This window comes from Schistocerca serialis, chromosome 6 (assembly GCF_023864345.2).
Source record: "Schistocerca serialis cubense isolate TAMUIC-IGC-003099 chromosome 6, iqSchSeri2.2, whole genome shotgun sequence".
Lineage (NCBI taxonomy): Eukaryota > Metazoa > Arthropoda > Insecta > Orthoptera > Acrididae > Schistocerca > Schistocerca serialis.
The window spans coordinates 722,569,775-722,593,850 of NC_064643.1; the positions used below are offsets into that span (position 1 = coordinate 722,569,775).

Genomic DNA, 24,076 nt, shown 5'->3' on the forward strand with positions numbered 1-24,076 from the left:
GTAGGGTCAGCATTGCCTCACGTGTTCCAACATTTCTACGGAATCCAAACTGATCTTCCCCGAGGTCGGCTTCTACCAGTTTTTCCATTCATCTGGAAAGAATTCACGTTAGTATTTTGCAGCTGTGACTTATTAAACTGACAGTTCGGTAATTTTCACATCCGTCAACACCTGCTTTCTTTGGGATTGGAATTATTATATTCTTCTTGAAGTCAGAGGGTATTTCGCCTGTCTTATACATCTTGCTCAGGCCTACTCTAATCAATTTCAATCTCGAGGTGAGCACAGTTACACAAGACCTTACCATTCTGGGTCAGACCACCAGGCCCATGCACCACATCTCCAGCTTGGAACACCCTCTACTGCTAGCCTCTCCCCATTAAGAGTCCACTCAGGACCTACGTTCTATTGACTGCTAATACTGATAAACCAAGATCTAGAGTTACATGCACTATATTGGTGATAAGTGACTGAGACAGGCAGTTCTCACACATCTTTATTCCTAAAACCTTCATATGATAAAATACAGTCAACATTGAGATCCTAACTGTGTCTGGTACAAAATACTCTTCTGTTAATGTTCGTAGCACTTGCATAAAAATTCACTGAGACGCTCTATGTCTGAATCAAACTGACAGCATTGAACAAAATTACACATCCTAAAATACAACACTGACTGAATTGTCTCAACCCTCACACAAAAATTTAGTCCAAAATTGTATTAAATGCCTCTGCAAAAGACCAACAACAAATCACAATTAAGAAGACAGGGGACACTATTTTATCCATTAAATTTACTAGAGTAGGTAATTCTAAATGTTTGGTTCTTACTTCAGGCCACAGTGGGTGTTGTGAGGCTTTAGACAAGAGAGGCTTCATGCTACTCTTGTTTTTGAGTCGTTCCCTGAACTCGTCCTCCTCCTCCAACCTGTCCAATCCAGTTTCAACTGCGTCATAAAATTCTTCATCATTTAGAGCACTGTGAGGTCCTTCCTGAAAACAGTGAGCATCTTTCTTTGCTGCCACAGGATAGGAGAAAAATACTAAAATATGAACATACAGTGTAACATGGACACATGACATTAGGATTTTATCCAGTGCTACGCAGACCCTCCTGTTGTTGAAATTAACATGTCAGACTTGGTAGGACATAATGAAAACAAGAGAGACAGATTATAATGCCTTCTGCTATCTGAAATATAGACTCAAAGAGGAATTATGAATGACACACATTAATCTAAGTGCAACTTTCTGCACCACAATAGTGCATACAATAATATCACAAGACCACAGGGATTAAAAATTATAAACTACAAAAAAATTAAGCTAGTTCTGTGTGCGTGTATTGAGCGGGGGGGGGGGGGGGGGGGGGGGGGGGGGGGGGGAAGAAGGTGCAGTGTCACGGTATAGTAAAGCAGGCACGACATACATCAAGCTGCTTGCCTCCATGAAAAGCCATTGACAAACTGTGGCCCAGAGAGTGCTGGACCACCCAGTTGCTTAACATGTTGACCAAAATAACATGCTTCACTTCAATGATTGTTTCACAATCTGTGCCATCTGGATCATTACAAAAAGCACCCACTTTTCAAAAGTGTGCAGATGGGAACTCTTTTAACTGCAGCATATTCTATGTTCCCACAACTGTCCTTGACTCAACCTTCATTAGTCACTGTCCTTCACGCACCTATCTTCTTCTCTGTTCCCACTCCAGCACTGCATAGCCTTCAATTCCACCAACACACCTGCTAGTCTTCTTGCCCCTTAAACAACTTCCCCCCTCCCCCCACCCCCACCCAAACCTCTCGACTGCATCTAGCATCACCACCATGTTCAAGTACCCTCCCACGAGCAGCACCATTTCTCCCTCCACTTCCATGCCCCAGCCATCTCCCTATACCCACCACCCACAAGTTGCTTCTCTCATTAGGTACAGCTGCTGCAGGCAGTTCAGCCTCAGTGACCAGAGACAGTGCTCATGTGTGAGTGAGTTGTGTTTATGTGAATGTCTGTGTGTTTTCTACTTTAGAAGAAGGCTTTTTGACCAAGAGCTTGAATGTATAGGAGACTTTTTTATTGTGTGTCTGTGACTCAGCATCTCCTCTATATATGGCAGCACTCTGTTCTTTTTATAATATTTTATTTATTTATTTATTTATTTACTTATTTAATTACTTGACCCAATCTGATTAGGTCAATCAGGTCTTCTCTTACATCAGACAAGGGTTTCATACATGGTTTCACACATACAGTACCTTTTGTTTTTTTCAATCATAGTTACCTAAGAAACAACAGTTTTAATATGGCAAATAGTATTAAAATTGTTTGAGTGTCTGAAGTGGCAATATAAGTAAATAATACTAACTGTGAACTATTGAAGTTAATACTGGCAATACTTGTACTATTGCAGCTGCTGCCACTAATAGTGATAACAGTAGCAGTAATAGTAGTAATAACTACAATAACAATAATCATCATGGCAGATATAAAAAGAATTTATAGGTGACAAGATACACGTTTTCTGATATAGCGAGCCTTGTGGAAAGGAAAATTAAGGATGTAATAGCGAAGTGAGTACATACAGGGACAATGGTAATCCATATTGTTGCTTTTGTAGGTAAGCCATTAATTGTCTTCTGAAGCTGGATATATTATCCAGTATGCTAATATAATGCAGGAGGTTATTCTAGAGTCAGGTTCTTGCCACTGAGATGGACTTTGTGAAAGTGGCTGTTCTATGGAGGGGGACAAAAAGGGTTTTTGCTCTGATTGGAATGGGTGTTTCTGCCATATTGTTCACATGACAGCATTAAGGTCGAGAAGAGAGATGAGGGACAGTATTTGTTGATAATACAATAGAGAGGCCGAGGATATGGAAATCTCTGCACTTGCCTTCACACAGACAAGATAACTGAGCATATGATGGTTAAAGATGATCAAAGAGACGAACATTATAGATATAACCAACAAAAGCATTCATAACCAATTCCAGAACTGTGAGCTTTCCTGAGAAAGGCCTTGCAAGATAACATCACTGTGATCAACAATTGAAAGTATGAGTGTTTGTACAAGTTTGCTTTTCAGGTCAAGAGGGAACAGCTTTTTGTATTTTTGTAGGGCATGGAGAGATGCTGTAGCCTTCTTGCACGTTGCAGTTACAGGCTCAGTCCAATTTGGATTTTCATCTAGCATTACTCCTTGACTCTTTACTGAAGTAGAGAAATTGATATCTGTCCAATTTAGGGTTAAAGATGGTAGGGATTCTCAATATTACAGGTTAATGAGCCTAAAATGGCCAACCAGTACAATGCGGTTTTTGGGTGTGTTGAACTTTAACCCTATATCCTTCACCCATTTTGATGGTGCACACTGGTTGGTACTGAGATTCCCTATAGCAGTCTTCAAGTGCATTGATTTTTCCATTAGATACAACTGGAGATCATCAGCATACATATGGTACTTGCAGTAGGGCAAAATTGATGAGACATTACTAATGTACAATGGAAAAAGTGTAGGACCTAATACGAAAGAACAGGGGATGCCTGACACTACCTGCCTCCATTGTCATTTTATGGTGCCAGATATGACTTACTGCTGAAGAGACGTCAGGTATGAGTGAAATCACTCTGCACTGCATTTGGCCAGAAATTTAGGCTGCTAAGTTTAGCACATAAAATGTCAAAGTTGACAATGTCAAAGGCTTTGTTTAAGTCTAAGAAGCACATGATAGCTGCCATAGCTGCCTCTTGTGCATCCATGGCAAGGTTCAGCTCATCCACAATGTTTATGGAAACATGATCGTATTCATCTAGTAGGTTATTTGTAGTTCGGTAGTTTGCCAGCTGGTCATTAACTTCTATACATAACTATACGTTCTAATATAACAACGAAAATTTCTTTGCTTCTTATCCCATCCAGTAAGTCTCCCCTGACCTGGAGTTCTGGGTGACTCTCCTGAAATGTACCCCTCTCCGTAAACCGATCCAGTCCTCTTCTTTCACCCCTCTTCCTTCCCCTTCAACTCTTCTACCAGAAGAAGGAGTGACTTGCTCCGAAACCTTGTAAAAGTTAAATCCTTTTGAGTGTGTTTTCCCCTGCCACCACTTGATGGGTATGTTTTTTATCTATCCATTTACATTACATTAACTATACGAGGTGCTATACAAGATTTTCAGGACTGGTAAGGCCACTTGTTGAAAAACTTACCTTTCGACTAAAAGTCACCATCACCCTCAAAGTAGTTCCCATCCACACATACACACTGGTCCCAGTGCTTCTGCCACTGGTCAAACGTTTTCTGTAAGTCCTGCTCTTGAACCCCCTCTTAAAGAGTGTTGAACCGACAGCCTTTCAACTTGAGTTTCAGTTTTGGGAATAGTGCGAAGTCGCAAGGTGCCAAATCTGGCGAGTACCGTGGGTGAGGTACAACCGCCATGTTGTTTTTTGCCAAAAAGGTCCTCGTGAGCAAGGCCGTGTGACAGGGCGCGTTGCCGTAATGCAGCAGCCAGTTCCCTTGACACCAAAGTTCAAGCCATCATCGCCGTACGTTTTCACAGAGCCGTTGCAAAACATCACAGTAGTATGCGGAATTCCTTGTTTGGTTGGTTGGGATGAATTCCTTGTGCACAATTCCCTTGGTATCAAAGAAAACGATGATCATGCTCTGCGCAACAGACCAAATTTGTTGTGATACAGCTCGTGATATGACAGTGTGATCCATTACTGCCATTTGCATGATATGCCCGTCATTGTGTGTAGTGGTGCAATGAGGCGAGCGCAATCTGTCTCATTGGTCTGTCATTCCCTCCTGCATCCTGAGATTAGATATATGCATCACAGTTGGTTGGATCCATCTGACATGATCATTTTTCTGAAGGATGATCCACAATCCCTATAGGCAACTATTCTTCCTTGGTCGAACTCTGAAAGGTGCTCCTAAGACGCTCACTATATTCTATGAGGAATACTGAAACTGTTTACGCAAAACAACTGCACAAAAGAAGATTCCATTACATCCACATGACCACCTGTACCATTTTACAAAGAGCTTGCAGGTGGTGCTACTCGTGCCTGAGATGTGTGCTTCCACTCAAATACTAATCATGTGCACCTCCCATTGCTGCAAACACATACTGCAAATTATACCTGATTTGGATGCTTCCTTCAGACTGTTGCTTTTTGGATGGCGAGCAGTGTACATGGTACATTATAAGACTTTCTTTAATGATCAGAGTTATTTCTGGATACACTTGTTTTCTGTTTCATGTTTAAATGTACATAGCCATTTTGTATGCACCATTAATAATTTAATCACTTACCTGTGAGGGTATAGTTAATAGCTGTCTTTCCTTACTTAATAGTGCAAAAAATAATGTACACGCAAATCCCATTTTCATTCTTTGAACGTGCAATTTGAATTCAATGATCTTAAATGTGCTACTGAATGCTAGTTGGTCTGACATTTTGGTAACATCTGAGCCCCCCCCCCCCCCCCCCCTCTCTCTCTCTCTCTCTCTCTCTCTCTCTCTCTCTCTCTCTCTCTCTCTCTGGATGTCTACCTCATAATCTGGGCTGCTATGTATGATGAGACGGCGGGATGCAGCAGTGCGTGCCTGCTCTTCCGCCTTCCGCCTCTTCTCCACTTCACGTTCCATCCTACGCCTCCACACTTCTTCGCGCTGTCCAACCAATTCCACACAGTGCTGCAGGGTTGCTATCACTCCTGCAGCTGTGGCCTTGAAAGTTAATGCTTCCCCTTTGAAGTCTGCGACTTGAAGTTCTCCTACAACAAGTTATCAAATTTTAAATATAGCCAGGACATACAACACTCATACACAGACAAATTGAGTAACGCATAAATAATTAGTATAATCAAATTGTACAAACCGGATGCACCACGGAGTGATGGAGTTGTTTCGGCACAAGCATCAAAGTATTGTTGAAGAGTATCAATTTGCTGACAGAGTATGTCTCGAAAAGTTTCTATTTCGGCAACTTTTTCCTTCAAACCTGAAAGACAGTCAAATAATTGAGTCTATGTTTGCTTAAGGCCATGAAAGATATATCACAAAACTTTTACACTTAAAAGCTATGTCTACTGAAATACAAATGAGAAGCCACTGGAAAGCTATCTGCATAGTGCCACTTCAATACTGCGTACTTAGTGGGATGCAGTGTCCTAGGTAACATATTTCTAGTACTTGTAAAGAGTAAATCTATCCTCATAAGATAAAAATAATGTTCATTGTGTAACACTGTTTGTGTGATAAATTAACAACAAACAACAAGTTGAATTCACACTAAAAAACTCATTTTCAGTTTAAATATTGAAGCCACACCAACCAGTTGATATATGGGGAAGTAAAAAATTTATTTATTTATTAGCTGGTTGAACTTAGTAGCCTGCAATCTAGATACTACTACGATGGATCCCACATTCTATTTATTACATAACTACGATAAAGAAATGATACACAACTGTTGTATTCATTACCTATTTGTGTATATAACATTGTTTGGTAGTACAAAAATAACTGAAAGAATGATATTTCAAACCCCCCCCCCCCCCCCAAATGAACCATGGACCTCGCCGTTGGTGGGGAGGTTTGCGTGCCTCAGCGCGATACAGTTAGCCGTACTGCAGGTACAACCACAACGGAGTAGTATCTGTTGCAAGGCCAGACAAACGTGTGGTTCCTGAAGAGGGGCAGCAGCCTTTTCAGTAGTTGCAGGGGCAACAGTCTGGATGATTGACTGATCTTCTAACACTAATCAAAACGGCCCCGCTGTGCTGGTACTGCGAACAGCTGAAAACAAGGGGAAACTACAGCCGTAATTTTTCCCCAAGGCATGCAGCTTTACTGTCAGGTTAAATGATGATGGCGTCCTCTTTGGTAAAATAGTCCCCCTCTTTGGACCTCCGGGTGTCCGGGGGGGGGGGGGGGGGGGGGGGGGGGGGGGGGTAGTCTGGAGGACATTGTTATCATGAGAAAGAAAACTGGCATTCTACAGATCAGAGCATGGAATGTCAGATCCCTTAATCGAGCACGTACATTAGAAAATTTAAAAAGGGAAATGGATAGGTTAAAGTTAGATGTAGTGGGAATTAGTGCAGTTCGGTGGCAGGAGGAACACGACTTCTGGTCAGGTGAGTGAAGGGTTATAAATACAAAATCAAATAGGGGTAATGCAGGAGTAGGTTTAATAATGAATAGGAAAACAGGAATGCGGGTAAGCTACTACAAACAGCATAGTAAACACATTATTGTGGCCAAGATAGATACGAAGCACATGCCTACCACAGTAGTACAAGTTTATATGCCAACTAGCTCCGCAGATGACACAGAGATTGATGAAACGTATGATGAGATAAAAGAAATTATTCATATAGTGAAGGGACACGAAAATTTAATAGTCATGGGTGACTGGAACTCTATAGTAGGAAAAGGAAGAGAAGGAAACGTAGTAGTTGAATATGGAATGGGAGTAAGGAACGAAAGAGGAAGCTGCCTGGTAGAATTTTGCACAGAGCATAAATAAATCATAGCTAACACTGCGTTCAAGAATCATAAAAGAAGGTTGTATACGTGGAAGAAGCCTGGACATACTTGAAGGTCTCAGATAGATTATATTATGGTAAGACAGAAATTCAGGAACCAGGTATTAAATTGTAAGACATTTCCAGGGGCAGAAGTGGCCTCTGACCACAATCTATTGGTTATGAATTGTAGATTAAAACTGAAGAAACTGCAAAAAGGTGGGAATTTGAGCAGATGGGACCTGGATAAACTGAAAGAACCAGAGGTTGTAGAGAGCTCCAGGGAGAGCATTAGGGAACAATTGATAAGAATGGGGCAAATAAATGCAGTAGAAGAAGAATGGGTAGCTTTGAGGGATAAAATAGTGAAGGCAGCAGACGATCACGTAGGTAAAACGACGAGGGCTAGTAGAAACCCTTGGGTAACAGAAGAAATATTGAATTTAATTGATGACAGGAGAAAATACAAAAATGTAGTATATGAAGCAGGCAAAAAGGAATACAAACGTCTCAAAAATTAGATTGACAGGAAGTGCAAAGTGGCTAATCAGGGATGGCTAGAGGACAAATGAAAGAATGTAGAGGCTTATCTCACGAGGGGTAAGATAGATACTGCCTACAGGAAAATTAAAGAGACCTTTGGAGAAAAGAGAACCACTTGCATGAATATCAAGAGCTCAGATGGAAACCCAGTTCTAAGCAAAGAAGGGAATGCAGAAAGGTGGAAAGAGTATATAGAGGGTCTATATAGAGGGTCTATATAAGGGCGATGTTCTTGAGGACAGTATTGTAGAAATGGAAGAGAATGTATATGAAGATGAAATGGGAGGTATGATATTGCATGAAGAGTTTGACAGAGCACTGAAAGACTTAAGTCGAAACATGGCCCCGGGAGTAGACAACATTCCATAGAACTACTGACAGCCTTGGGAGAGCAAGGCCTAACAAAACTCTAGCATCTGGTGAGCAAGATGTAAGAGACAGGCGAAATACCCTCAGACTTCAAGAAGAATATAATAATGCCAATTCCAAAGAAAGCAGGTGTTGACAGATGTGAAAATCACCAAACTATCAGTTTAATAAGCCACGGCTGTAAATAACTAACACAAATTCTTTACAGACGAATGGAAAAACTGGTAGAAGCCAACCTCGGGGAAGATCAGTTTGGATTCCGTAGAAATGTTGGAACACGTGAGGCAATGCTGACCCTACGACTTACCTTAGAAAATAGATTAGGGAAAGGCAAACCTGCGTTTCTAGCATTTGTAGACTTAGAGAAAGCTTTTGACCATGTTGACTCGAATACTCTCTTTCAAATTCTAAAGTTGGCAGGGGTAAAATACAGGGAGCAAAAGGCTATTTACAATTTGTACAGAAACCAGATGACAGTTATAGGAGTCGAGGGGCATGAAAGGGAGTGAGACGAGGTTGTAGCCTGTCCCCAATGTTATTCAATCTGTATATTGAGCAAGCAGTAAAGGAAACAAAAGAAAAATTCGGAATAGGAATTGAAATCCATGGAGAAGAAATAAAATCTTTGAGGTTCTCCGATGACAGAGATAAATTCTGCCGAAATTTTTACAAAGGTACAGACGGTGTTTAGAAAGGATAGATTGCATGCAACCGGTGATGGAGTGTTCGTCGCTGTTAGTAGTAGTTTATCCTGTAGTGAAGTAGAAGTGGATAGTTCCTGTGAATTATTATGGGTGGAGGTTACACTAAACAACCGAACTAGGTTAATAATTGGCTCCTTTTACCGACCTCCCGACTCAGCAGCATTAGTGGCAGAACAACTGAGAGAAAATTTGGAATACATTTCACATAAATTTTCTCAGCATGTTATAGTCTTAGGTGGAGATTTCAATTTACCAGATATAGACTGGGACACTCAGATGTTTAGGACGGGTGGTAGGGACAGAGCATCGAGTGACATTATACTGAGTGCACTATCCGAAAATTACCTCGAGCAATTAAACAGAGAACCGACTCGTGGAGATAACATCTTGGACCTACTGATAACAAACAGACCCGAACTTTTCGACTCTGTATGTACAGAACAGGGAATCAGTGATCATAAGGCCGTTGCAGCATCCCTGAATATGGAAGTTAATAGGAATATAAAAAAAGGGAGGAAGGTTTATCTGTTTAGCAAGAGTAATAGAAGGAAGATTTCAGACTACCTAACAGATCAAAACGAAAATTTCTGTTCCGACACTGACAATGTTGAGTGTTTATGGAAAAAGTTCAAGGCAATCGTAAAATGCGTTTTAGACAGGTACGTGCCGAGTAAAACTGTGAGGGACGGGAAAAACCCACCGTGGTACAACAACAAAGTTAGGAAACTACTGCGAAAGCAAAGAGAGCTCCACTCCAAGTTTAAACGCAGCCAAAACCTCTCAGACAAACAGAAGCTAAACGATGTCAAAGTTAGCGTAAGGAGGGCTATGCGTGAAGCGTTCATTGAATTAGAAAGTAAAATTCTATGTACCGACTTGACAGAAAATCCTAGGAAGTTCTGGTCTTACGTTAAATCAGTAAGTGGCTCGAAACAGCATATCCAGACACTACGGGATGATGATGGCATTGAAACAGAGGACGACACGCGTAAAGCTGAAATACTAAACACCTTTTTCCAAAGCTGTTTCACAGAGGAAGACCGCACTGCAGTTCCTTCTCTAAATCCTCGAACAAACGAAAAAATGGCTGACATCGAAATAAGTGTCCAAGGAATAGAAAAGCAACTGGAATCACTCAATAGAGGAAAGTCCACTGGACCTGACGGGATACCAATTCGATTCTACACAGAGTACGCGAAAGAACTTGCCCCCCTTCTAACAGCCGTGTACCGCAAGTCTCTAGAGGAACGGAGGGTTCCAAATGATTGGAAAAGAGCACAGATAGTCCCAGTCTTCAAGAAGGGTCGTCGAGCAGATGCGCAAAACTATAGACCTATATCTCTTACGTCGATCTCTTGTAGAATTTTAGAACATGTTTTTTGCTCGCGTATCATGTCATTTCTGGAAACCCAGAATCTACTATGTAGGAATCAACATGGATTCCGGAAACAGCGATCGTGTGAGACCCAACTCGCCTTATTTGTTCATGAGACCCAGAAAATATTAGATACAGGCTCCCAGGTAGATGCTATTTTTCTTGACTTCCGGAAGGCGTTCGATACAGTTCCGCACTGTCGCCTGATAAAAAAAGGAAGAGCCTACGGAATATCAACCAGCTGTGTGGCTGGATTGAAGAGTTTTTAGCAAACAGAACACAGCATGTTGTTATCAATGGAGAGACGTCTACAGACATTAAAGTAACCTCTGGCGTGCCACAGGGGAGTGTTATGGGACCATTGCTTTTCACAATATATATAAATGACTTAGTAGATAGTGTCGGAAGTTCCATGCGGCTTTTCGCGGATGATGCTGTAGTATACAGAGAAGTTGCTGCATTAGAAAATTGTAGCGAAATACAGGAAGATCTGCAGCGGATAGGCACTTGGTGCAGGGAGTGGCAACTGACCCTTAACATAGACAAATGTAATGTATTGCGAATACATAGAAAGAAGGATCCTTTATTGTATGATTATATGATAGCGGAACAAACACTGGTAGCAGTTACTTCTGTAAAATATCTGGGAGTATGCGTACGGAACGATTTGAAGTGGAATGATCATATAAAATTAATTGTTGGTAAGGCGGGGTACCAGGTTGAGATTCATTGGGAGAGTGCTTAGAAAATGTAGTCCATCAACAAAGGAGGTGGCTTACAAAACACTCGTTCGACCTATACTTGAGTATTGCTCATCAGTGTGGGATCCGTACCAGGTCGGGTTGACGGAGGAGATGGAGAAGATCCAAAGAAGAGCGGCGCGTTTCGTCACCGGGTTATTTGGTAACCGTGATAGCGTTACGGAGATGTTTAATAAACTCAAGTGGCAGACTCTGCAAGAGAGGCGCTCTGCATCGCGGTGTAGCTTGCTCGCCAGGTTTCGAGAGGGTGCATTTCTGGATGAGGTATCGAATATATTGCTTCCCCCTACTTATACCTCCCGAGGAGATCACGAATGTAAAATTAGAGAGATTAGAGCGCGCACGGAGGCTTTCAGACAGTCGTTCTTCCCGCGAGCCATACGCGACTGGAACAGGAAAGGGAGGTAATGACAGTGGCACGTAAAGTGCCCTCCGCCACACACCGTTGGGTGGCTTGCGGAGTATCAATGTAGATGTAGATGTAGACATTGTAATTCTGTCAGAGACAGCAAAGGACTTGGAAGAGCAGTTGAACGGAATGGACAATGTCTTGAAAGGAGGATATAAGATGAACATAAAAAAAAAAGCAAAACGAGGATAATGGAATGTAGTCGAATTAAGTCGGGTGATGCTGAGGGAATTAGATTAGGAAATGAGACACTTAAAGTAGTAAAGGAGTTTTGCTATTTGGGGAGCAAAATAACTGATGATGGTCGAAGTAGAGAGGATATAAAATGTAGACTGGCAATGGCAAGGAAAGCATTCCTGAAGAAGAGAAATTTGTTAACATCGAGTATAGATTTAAGTGTCAGGAAGTCGTTTCTGAAAGTATTTGTATGGAGTGTAGCCATGTATGGAAGTGAAACATGGACGATAAATAGTTTAGACAAGAAGAGAATAGAAGCTTTCGAAATGTGGTGCTACAGAAGAATGCTGAATATTAGATGGGTAGATCACGTAACTAATGAGGAGGTATTGAATAGAATTGGAGAGAAGAGAAATTTGTGGCACAACTTGACTAGAAGAGGGGATCGGTTGGTGGGGCATATTCCGAGGCATCAAGGGATCACCAATTTAGTATTGGAGGGCAGCGTGGAGGGTAAAAATCGTAGAGGGAGACCAAGATATGAATACACTAAACAGATTCAGAAAGATGTAGGTGTAGGTTGCAGTAGGTACTGGGAGATGAAGAAGCTTGCACAGGATAGAGTAGCATGGAGAGCTGCATCAAACCAGTCTCAGGACTGAAGACCACAACAACAACATCTAAAAGACAAACTACGCAGAAAAACTGAAGAAATGTAACTAAAAGACAGCAAGATGGAAAAAGTATAGAAAACAGGAAGAGATACTCGTAAATCCTCACTACAGCAATGAGGAAGTAAAACAACAATGAAAAACGGTAGTTACTGTTCTGTGGGAGGTTACACAGCTGATCTTCCTCCATCCCATAAAGTGGCTCAGGCCACAAGTTTATTGAGAGTGAGAGAAGGCACTTTCCACATTTTAAACACAGAATCTATACTGTGACAACTTCACATTTTTCACCTAAGTAAAGCACTATCAGATATGGTCATCACATTCTGGGCACAACCAACTGCCAATTTCAATTACTATTTGTTCTCAACAGATCTCGCGTACTTTACACTAGTACATTAAAAAATTTCGGGTACTGGAACGTGCAACAAATGATACCGCATGTAACTTGTTACTGTATCACAGTCCAGAGGTGCATAAAATATACTGAGTGAGCTGAGAATAGAATTCGTTGAAAAATGGTGGACGTGTGCTGCTCATTAACGCCATTCAAAGTGATTAGGATCCCACGAGATTTATGCTTTATACTTCACACCCAATGCTGAGTTACATCTGACTGCCATGTTGTCAAAGGCCACATCCTCATACAAACATGTCACAGCTGCAGTGGTACAGTGGTCAATCTGTCCGTAAATAAGGCAATATTTATTTCCCATGTCCAAAGAATTTCCTTCAGCTCATTGTTGTTAAGACAGCGGTGTCATCACAAACTTACAGAAGGGTGTTGTGGACCAGTGTCGCTAATTATTTTGGGTTCCTCCCCATAAATAGGTTACATCATTTCAAATATTTCAAAATTCTGTTTCCCCATTCTCATGAGGACTTTCATCACAGCACTCTTCAAATCAAGATCATTTTCCACCATCACGATAATAAAGCAGACCAGTACAAACCCACAACTACTCTCAACATAAAGATAGTTCAGAAACTGGTAATGTAAAGAACATTTTTGATAATCATGCCTAATATCATCCATAAACCTGAAGTTTCCCACCCCTTACATTCTCAAATTACATATCTCTCCACTAACCTTCATTTGCTTATAGCTTTACTGTTTGAATTCACATATGAATGTATACAGGACATTTCATGCATCACCACCCCTTCTTTTAGAAACTGCAAGAATAATATGTGTAACTCCACAAAATTTAACAGGTGGTAGCAGCAATTCTTTAGAAAATTCCCAATCTGGCAAATATGAACTCCATATGTTGCAGTCAAGGATTTTAAAGCAGGAGACTTGTACAATAATTTTGATTATTAATCATAAATATTAGTCACACATTTGCAATATGAATTATAATATGAATTTATTTTGAAATGGGAATTTCAGCAGCTAATCTGGAATGAAGAGGCTGTAACCTTGAAAATACTAAGATTAAAAAGAGATTAATGCAGCATATTGGAAGCAAAACCACTGTTGTCACAAAACTGTCAATAGCTCAACATCTATATTTAAGCAATATACCATCATCATCATCATCATCATCAACTAGTGACCTGTCCAGCTTCGCATGGGTAGCACTAAGTACAGGGTGACAATTATTGAACTATATAAAATAAAATAATTTCTGAACAGTTTGTGTTAGGACATTCAAACGGCACAGTTGGCTGCGGGGCACGATGAGAATTTGTATGCACATGCATGGCTTGGTTTAGCAATGAAGCCCACTTTTATTTGGATGGGTTCGTCAATAAGCAAAACTGGTGCATTTGGGGGACTAAAAAACGCATTTAGCAATGGAGAACTCTCTTCGCCCTCAATGGGTGAAGGTGTGGTGTGCAAATGCCCAGTCGCTGGCCGGTGTGGCCGAGTGGTTCTAGGCGCTTCAGTATGGAACTGCGCGACTGCTTTGGTAGCAGGTTCGAATCCTGCCGCGGGCATGGATGTGTGTGATGTCCTTAGTTTGGTTAGGTTTCATTAGTTCTACGTTCTAGGGGACTGATGACCTCAGATGTTAATTCCCATAGTGCACAGAGCCATTTGAACCATTTTTGAATGCCCAGTCACAGAACAATCAATGCAATATTCCTTGATGGCACAGTGACTACCGAACAGCACATGAAGGTTTTGGAGGACAATTTCATCCCCATTATGAAAAATGGCCCTGATTTCGACATGATATGGTTCATGCAAAATGGAGCTTGACCCCAGCGAAGCCGGAGCGAGTTTAATGTTATGGAGGAGCACTTTGGGGACTGCATTCGGGCTCTGGGGTACCCAGAGGCCACTGGCATGGGCCTCGATTAGCCCCCATACTCTCCGGATCTAAACACTTGTGACTCCTTTTTGTGGGGCTATATTAAAGACGAGGTGTACAGCAATAACCCCGAAACAATTGGTGAGCTGAAAACAGCCATTCAGGAGGTCACTGACAGCATCAATGTTCTGATACTTCAGCGGGTCACGCAGAATTTCATTTTTCGTTTGCACCCCATCACCACCAATGATGGTAGGGATATCAAACGTGTCATAACCTAAATCCGAATATCTGTAGTGACATTTACATTTTGAATAAAGTGTGTGCATGCCATACTCTGTAACTAATTTACTTTTTTTTCTCATATAGTTCAATAACTGTCACCCTGTCTCTATGGCTGGACAACCTTTATAGTGAGGAGTAAGATCATGCATGACACTCTTGATCAGAGTTATGTCACACCTCGCTTTTGGAACAAGTTTCCAAAGAGTAGTTACAGCCTGACATTCTAGAACCACAGGAAGGTTTGTCTCACAATCTTCACTGGATTCTTGAGACCACATAGTACTCAGTCTTTTTGCTGTTCTGGTGTACTGAAAAAGACTCGACCGTTTCCTATGGATTTTTATTCATAAACAAAACAAAATCAAAATGTAATAAGTATGCACCAAAATTGCAAACCAAACTTAGGCCTAATAAATTTATTTTTCCTACCCAAGAAGTCAAATATAAACATGATCCATCAAAAGAAGCAAAGCAATTTCATTAAGATTTTAATACACAAAGTGAAATCAGTAAATCCATACATCCCAGCTAAGCAATTGTTTTTTTTTTTTTTCTTTTCCAAAGATATGATTGTAGGACTTAATTCTGTCACAGACATAAACTTACGAAAATACTTCTACACTGACGTAAAAAATAGCAGTGCCATGTAGCGGTTCTCTGGTGTACCATGGAATACATACAGTGCCATCTACTGGTGCTGTGGATAGTTACCTGTGGAAACCTCATAAAAATTCACGTAGTAGTTTTGGAGACTAGCATGTTCAAAGATAGAGACGAAGTTTTAAACTATGACCAGCAAGTCCGACAAGCTGCAGCTAGATATCAGTTCTAACTGTAGTTTGTTAAATTCCCTACAACACTTGCAATCAGTTTTTGGAAAATATTTTCAATGTACACACACGGCAGTTTAGAACTTATCAAGACATAGGATGTTTTTAGAATTACGATCCACTTGAAAACCTCACACATTTCCACACAAAGGTACATGCTAATGAAATGACGAAAACCTCAATGAGCTAGTTTGTATTGATTGTGAATGTATGCTGACTGTACTTGTTACACGAATGTAATTAATGAAACGAAACATATAAGGAGGGCACACAAAAACTAGTAGTTTCTTTATTTGGATACAAAGGGGAGAAAAAGTAATGATGCCACTACTTCACACTAAGGACACACTACATATTCTGACCGTTATCATCATATGATGAGAACATCACAAACTACGGACAGAACCGGCAATCTGTTCAAGTGCCCAAATTCTATTCTGATCCCCTGAGTATTGTTTAAAATGGGCCTTTAGTGTCATTTGAAATTGTATAAATGATTGTATGATTCAAAAGAAACATTGTAATTCTGATATACCACTTGGCTGACATCACAAGAATGGTGCCACACACCGCCGTAACAGAAGGAGTTGCCTCAGCTAACAGTGGGCCCAATTTTTCAGCAAGGTCTCGCAGTTACTTGGAAAGTGATGGGTTCAACAGGCAGTAGTTTGGCCTGACACTTCTGATGACATGTATTCTTTTCTGAGTAAGAGTACAGTAGCAGCACTGCAGTGGAGCAGATACACATTTGTAATTTGGGCTGGAGGCTAACAATAACAAACACACATTATGTTAAGTTTCTGTTTGTAATTGAAACGCCCATGACACCATGGACCCGCAAAACAAACACAAGGTAACGAACTATATTCGTGAGAGTTGTTGATTTGAGAAACTACTCGAAGGTGGCTCAAAAAGTAAACACTGTTAGATTCCTTGTAGTGCTCAATTCCGGATTCTACATGACCATCTCCTCTACACCTGCATCTGCATCTACAGCTATATCTACAGCCATATCTATACTCTGCAAACCACTGAAGTGCACAGCGCTGGATACTTCCCTTTGTACCAGTTATTACGGTTTCCTCCTGTTCCATTCATGTACAGAGTGTGGGAATAATGACTGATTGAATGCCTCTGTGCATGCTGTAATTATTCTGATTTTGTCCTCATGATCCCTATGTGAGAAATACTAGGAGGTTGTAGTATATTTGTAGAATCATCAATTAAAGCCGGTTCTTCAGATAGTTTACATCTATCTGCAAGAATCAGTTTCTTCGGAATCTCTAACACTTTTCCCTGTGTCAAACAAACCTGCGACCATTCGTGCCGCCCTTCTCATATACATATTCAATATCACCTGTTAGTCTTATTCTGTACAGATCCCATACACTTGAGCAGTATTCTAGAATGGGTGCCACAAGTGATTTTCAAGCAATCTCTTTTGTAGACTGACCAGCTTTCACCAGTATTACACCAAAGTCTATCTACCACCTGTGTAACCCATAACTGAGCCTATGTGATCATTTCATTTCACATCCCCACGAAGTATTATACCCAGGTGTTTGTATGAGCTGGTTAATTCCAGCCGTGACTCATTGGTATTATAGTCATAGAAAATTATGTTTTCCGTGTTGAGAAGTATATTTAAAGCAAGTTGCCAGTCTTTGCACCACTTTGAAATTATATCATGCTCTGAGTGAATATTTATGCAGCTTCTCTCAGACAGTATTTTGTTATTAATAACTGCATCATGTGCAAACAGCCTGAGGTGACAATGTTGTCCACAAGGTCATTAATATACAACATAAACAGCAAGGGTTCAAACACACTTCCCTGGAGCACATCTGAAGTTACTTCTACATCTGATGATGACTCTAAATCTAAGATAACATGCTGTGTCCTCCTTACCAAAAAGTCCTTAATCCAGTCACAAATTACAACTGATACCCCATGTGATCGTACTTTTGACAGTAAGCGTTGGTGCTGCCTTGACCCAAAGCTTTCAATATCTCATGTGAGAAAAGTGTGAATTGGGTTTCACGTGGTCGATGTTTTTGGGATCCATACTGGTTGGCAAGGAGGAGGTCATTCTGTTCAAAATACCTCATTCTGCTTGAGCCCACAATACGTTCGAAAATTCTACAACAATTTGATGTCAAGGATACTGGATGGCAGTTTGTGCATCAATTCTACTACCCTTCCTGTGGACAGGTGCGAGCTGTGCTTTCTTCCAACAACTACTTGACACACTTTTCTGTTAGAGAGATCTAGGAGGATTATGGTTAGAAGAGGGACTAAACCAGATACAAATTCAGTATAGAATCTGATAGGGATTCTATCAGCCTTGGAGCTTTGTTTGATTTTAATGATTTCAGTTGTTTCTCTACACCAATGATACTTATACTGGTTTCACTCATCTTTTCAAGAGTTAAGCATTTCACCTTTCCCTTTGCTACTTTCAATTTCAGTTCCTGTCCCATTTGCTAGGGACTGGGTATTAACACTGGTGTCACTAATAGCCCTTACATATGGCCTCAATTCCTTTGGGTTTTGTGAAAGATCATTTGACAATATTCTGCTATGATAGTCACTGAAGGCTTCATGCATTGCTCTCCTGACAGCCAAACAAGTTTCATTCCGCATTCATCCCTCCTTTGAAGTAAATCAGTCAGCAACTTTGAGATTTTTATTAACAATGTTGAACAACAACTTGTCTTTATATAACAATATAGATTGGGCAGTGAATGGAAAACAAGACAGATGTAAAAAAAAAAAAAACTAAGTACACTGTTTATTATTTATAAATCACTGTAATTGTTAATACATTTATCCCACTGTGAGACAAGACAGACAATATATTCATGGTAACATGTTTTTGGCTGCCTACTGAACCATGAGATTGTACCCAGATGTGCAAGACTTCATCCAACGCAAATCAACGGCCATGAATGTTTTTTCAGGCCTCCAAAAGCATGGAAACCGCATGGATGTGCAAGAGGTTCGCAGCAAAACTTCAGCAGCATAGTCAAAACAACTTTACACACATTTTTCCTTGAAGGCACTGATCATCTCGTCTCACAGTAGGATACAATTAACATTTATGGCAATTAATTTCGAAATAATAAACACCTTATTTACTTTTTTCCATCTGACTTCTTTTTATTTGACTGCCCCTCACAATATAATGTCAATATTGATGATAATCTGTAAGCCACCTCCAGAAGATTGGACTTATCAACGATAAAATTACATATCACACTATCCAACGCAGCTATTGAGAACAGCTGTACAATGGCTATTTGGAAATGTACAGTATTTCTCAGGCTTGGAGAGAAGAATGAAAAGCAGTTATTTCCACAAATCAGGAAATAAATTTGTTTAATTTATAAAGTTAAAAAAATCAAAGAAGATTTATTCAGCATTTTCTGTTCATCATCACAGCCACATCAGATTTTTACACGTTGTAATGCCCCCAACAGTGTCAAGTAATGCAATTTTTTGTCTCTAGTATAAAGTAACAGTTTGCGATTTATTGTTTCCAGGGCATTTTGGATAAAGTGCATTTTATCAAAAAATTCGATGCTTATGTCATTGTGTAACTACAGTAATCACTGGGATAGAATAAGGCAAAGAGAAGACTGGACATCTCCCAAACAATGACTTTTGGACCTCAGCGTGTGCAACTGCATGCTGAAAAGGTTGCATTACAGACCAATATCCCTAGCATTGATTTGCTGCAGAATTCTTGAGCATATTCTAAGTCTGAATGCAATGAACTTCCTCGAGACAAAAAAAGCTTCTGTTCACAAATCAGCACTAATTTAGAAAGTATTGCTTGTCCATTATTCACACAATATCCTGCAAACCATGGGTGAAGGGCAACAGACTTATATTTCTGGAAAGTCAGACAGTGTCACTGTAAACCATTAATGAAGGTCTAAGTTACAGTACATGATCTCAGATATCTGAGTAGCTGGAAGATCTCTTTAGGTAACGGAACCCAGTATGTTGCCCTGGACAGTGAGTGTTCATCAGAGACAAGGGTATCATCAGGAGTGTTCCAGGAGACTGTGACAGGACCATTCTTATTCTCTATTCACACAAGCAACCCAATGGATATGGCAAGCAGCTGTCTGTGACTGTTTGTTGGTGACACTGTATTGTACAGAACAGTGTCATCGTTGAGGGGCTGTAGGAGGATACAGGATAATTTGTAAGTGAAGCGATAGTGGCAACTTGATCTAAATACAGAAGCATGTAAGTTAAAGCAGATGAGTAGGAAAATTAATCCTATAGTGTTCGAATGCAGTATTAGTGCTGTGCTTCTTGACGGAGTCACACTGATTAAATATCTGAGTAACAGTGTAATATGATATGAGCACACATATGCGCACATGCACGCGCGTTCACACTTACAGATGCGCACGCGCACCCACCCACCCACACACACACACACACACACACACACACACACACACACACACACACACACACAAGGTCAGTAGTAGGGAAGGCGAATGGTTGACTTCGGTTTATTGGGAGAATTCTAGGGAAGAGAATTTTATGGAGACCACAAACTGAACACTACTGCAACCCATTCTTTAGCACTGCTTGAATGTCTGGGACCCCACCATTGGATTAAGGACAGACATAGCAATTCAGAGGTGTGATGCTAGATTTGATACCAGTAAGTTTGATCAACACGTATTATAGATATGCTTCATTAAGTCACAAGAAAATCCCTAGAGAAGAAGGAATTCTTTTTTTGAAACACTATTGAGAAAATTTAGAGAATTGACATTTATGGTTGACTTCAGAATGATGTTATTGCCGTAAACAAAGACAAGATAAGAGAAATTTGGCTCATACGGAGGCTTACACACATCTGTTTTTCTCTTGCTGTGCTGGCGTAAGCCGTCACCAACACATTGGTCGGCAAAGATGAAGTGCGAAGATCGATTAGTAGGCGCTGGTTCAAGCGCACCTACGACGAGAGAAGCCACAAACACGCCCACAACCAACATTCCGCCAACACCCTCTCGACAGCATATATTTAGGCTGCCGCTGCTGACCAGAGGGACTCAATCACTCAATCATCCAGTCTGGCGTCTGTCAATTTACTCACAGAATGTGTTTAGTTCGACACAGGCTGTGGCAGTACACAGTGACCACATTCATGACTATAGCAGGACTAGTTTACCTCAACCAGAATTGTATTTTACATCAGTCTGCAGGAGGATTACTACTGATGAGCTCATACCACAACACATGGACTCCATACAAGTTAAGTAAAATTTTCAGTTCATGTAAATAAAGAACCATATTAATCCACATGTGCTTTGAGTTGTAGAAAGAGAATAATAGCCACCCATAACACCATCCTCTCCCTTGCTTCCTTGCAGTACACGACTACGGTGGCGAATGAGGATAATTCAGTGGCAATCGAAGTTAATCAACTTGGCCGAAGGTTTTGCATGTTTCTCTTGTGTTTCAGCTTGCAGGGGCACTCTTGTTCAACTGTTTCTATTTGCTAATTTGTTGTTTTGTTGTTGCATGTATTCCAGGAGGGAAGCCGCAGAATTAATCAAATTCCTCTTTTCAATCTGCATTGGCCACACAACCACAACCGACCAACCAAACAACCAGCCCAACACATGCCACTGACTGGTATACCACATTCCAGCAATTTAAGGAAACAGAGGAGAAATGGACTGAATATGACTCAGTTCCAAGCACATTGTCAAGTTAATCGTGTTCAAGGTACTGTAAAGTTACGTACTTCCATTCAATTGCAGGGTCTTCAGTAGTCCGGTTAATACAAAACCTATTCTCAACTGCATCTCCCGACGATCTCATCTACGACCAAGTAATCACTGTATTAACTCAATACTATGACCAGCAAGTCCAAGTAGCTGCAGCTAGATATCAGTTCCTTCACTTGCAGAAAAGTTGGAACAGATGTACCACCAATGGTTAATCAATGGGCATGACTATGAAGTGTAAATTTAAGTTTGTGGCTACTTTTACAGTGATTTTATGACACATGATACAATAACATTCAATGTCCCAGATAGTATAATACTATCCAGGCCCTGATTTGTTGGGTCGAGTTGCCCTATAGCGACCACTCCACGCAGTCACAACAACGAGCGCGTACATAGCCGTGCAGACAGCGACATAGACATGTAAACTGGCCCGTGAATTTAGTGAAGTCTTGCCCTAGATGTTTTGCTCGCCATAAAAGACAGGACTCTCCATCACATAATGCAACATGTTACATACGTGGAAAAAAAGGCCATATCCAAGCAATCTGTTTGCAATGGCACAAAAATGCCAGTTTTGCTCACTCCCAGAAAAAAAACAGGCTCATGCACTTGCAATGAATGCAGTGTTTTCAAAACCTACAACAGGTTCTGACAAAAGTAAGATTAAGGATGTGCCTCCTAGTGCTGAGCAACAACATTCTAACAAATTCTTTGTCTCATTACAAATTGGTGGCTGTCGTGTGAACTTTCACTTAGACACAGATGCCTCAGTAACTTTGCTTATCGTGCCATGTATGAACAGTTGGGCTCAATATGCCTTTCTAAATCTAGCAAGCACCTCACTGCTTATAAATGACAGTAAATTCCAATGCTTGGAGAGAGTAGTTTGCCCGCCACTTACAAATCTCACACTAGGACAGTGAATTTTACAGTGTTGAAATTAAGAGACAGTGAGAACATATTCAGTTCAGATGCCTTTGATTTGTTTGGGTTTAGCATCCAAGACAATGTACTATTTAGCAATCCAAGACAATATACTTTCAGTGTCAGTGTCAGCTAGCTTGCTTAAAGAATTTCCTGAACTAGTTTCAGAAGGAATTGGAGAAGCTAATAACTTTGTAGCACATGTTAACATTGAAAGACAATGCACAGCCTAAGTTATTCCGGGCCTAACCCATTCCAGTTGCTTTAAGAGACAAAGTAGTCAGTGAATTGAAAAACTTGCAAGATAATAGTGTAATTGCTCCGAATAAAGTAAGTCAATGGGCAAGTCCTCTTGTTTTGTTGACTAAGCCTTCTGATGAAATTCGCATTTGTGTTGACTTCAAGTCTACAGTCAACCCACAGACACTTGTCAATTACCTCGCCCTGAGGAACTTATGGGCAGGCTCGGCACTGACCATTACTTTTCTTAGATAGATTTGCATGATGCCTACTTGCAAATTTCATTGGATGAAGAATCACATAAGGTGTTGTAAATACACCCTTAGGGCTGTTCAGGTCTTTGCATGTGCCCTTCAGCAGTGCTTCCACATCTGCCATTTTTTCAACATTACTTGGGGCAGCCGACTGCAACAAAAGTGCCATTTTGTTCAAACTACCTTGACTATATTGTCATCTCAGGCTGTACACCAGAGGAACACATTGCCAATTTGCGTACTCTTCCTCGAGTGTCGTCAGAAGCGGGACTCAAGTGTCATCAAGAAAAGTGTGACTTTTTTTCAAATTGAAAAAATTTGGTCATGTGATAAACAGTCAGGGTGTGCACCCTTTCCAATCTCATTTGCTTGCAAGCCGTGGCCTGCCTGTTTCTTGCAATGTGTCTGAACTGCAGTCAGTACTACGCAAAATGACATACTGCGTTCGGTTCATACCGAATCCCGCTCAGATCATGGCTCCACTGCATCGCTTGCATCACAAAAATGTGCCTTTAGTATCGACCAAAGAGTGTCACGACGCATTTCAAGGACTCAAAAATGCTTTGCTTAGTGACAGATGTTTAGTGCATTTTGACCCTGCCAAGCTAATAGTTTCACAAGTCGATGCTTCTTCCTACGGAATCGGCACTGTGCTTTTGCACAGAACTGGTGCACAAGACAGATCTTTTGCTTTTCCTCAAAGTTTTTAACTAAAACTCGGTGCAATTACTCACAAGTTGAAAAAGAATTTCTCAATATTGAGTATGGTGTGACCAACTTCCATCACTATTTTTATGGTCACAAGTTCTTTTCAGTAACAAATCACAAGCCTTCGCAGTCCTTGTTTCATCTGTCAAAGCTGCATTGCTCAAAAATTGCAACATTGGGCTTTTTTTGCTTTCACAGTATCAGCATGAAACTGTGTATGGATCTGTGGCAAAGCATGGCAATGCAGACATTTTATCTTGCCT

General features: G+C 40.7%; 1 protein-coding gene across 1 annotated transcript in view; it reads right to left on the reverse strand.

Moving 5' to 3' along the window:
* The window catches only part of LOC126483823 (ceramide transfer protein), a 203,827-nt gene that overhangs the window by 84,298 nt on the left and 95,453 nt on the right, over window positions 1-24,076 (reverse strand). Inside the window, exons 4-6 of the mRNA XM_050107021.1 lie at window positions 5,887-6,009; window positions 5,559-5,782; window positions 832-993 (exon numbers count right to left, since the gene is read on the reverse strand). Of these exons, the coding sequence (XP_049962978.1) occupies window positions 832-993; window positions 5,559-5,782; window positions 5,887-6,009 (509 nt within the window). The remainder of the gene's footprint in view (window positions 1-831; window positions 994-5,558; window positions 5,783-5,886; window positions 6,010-24,076) is intronic.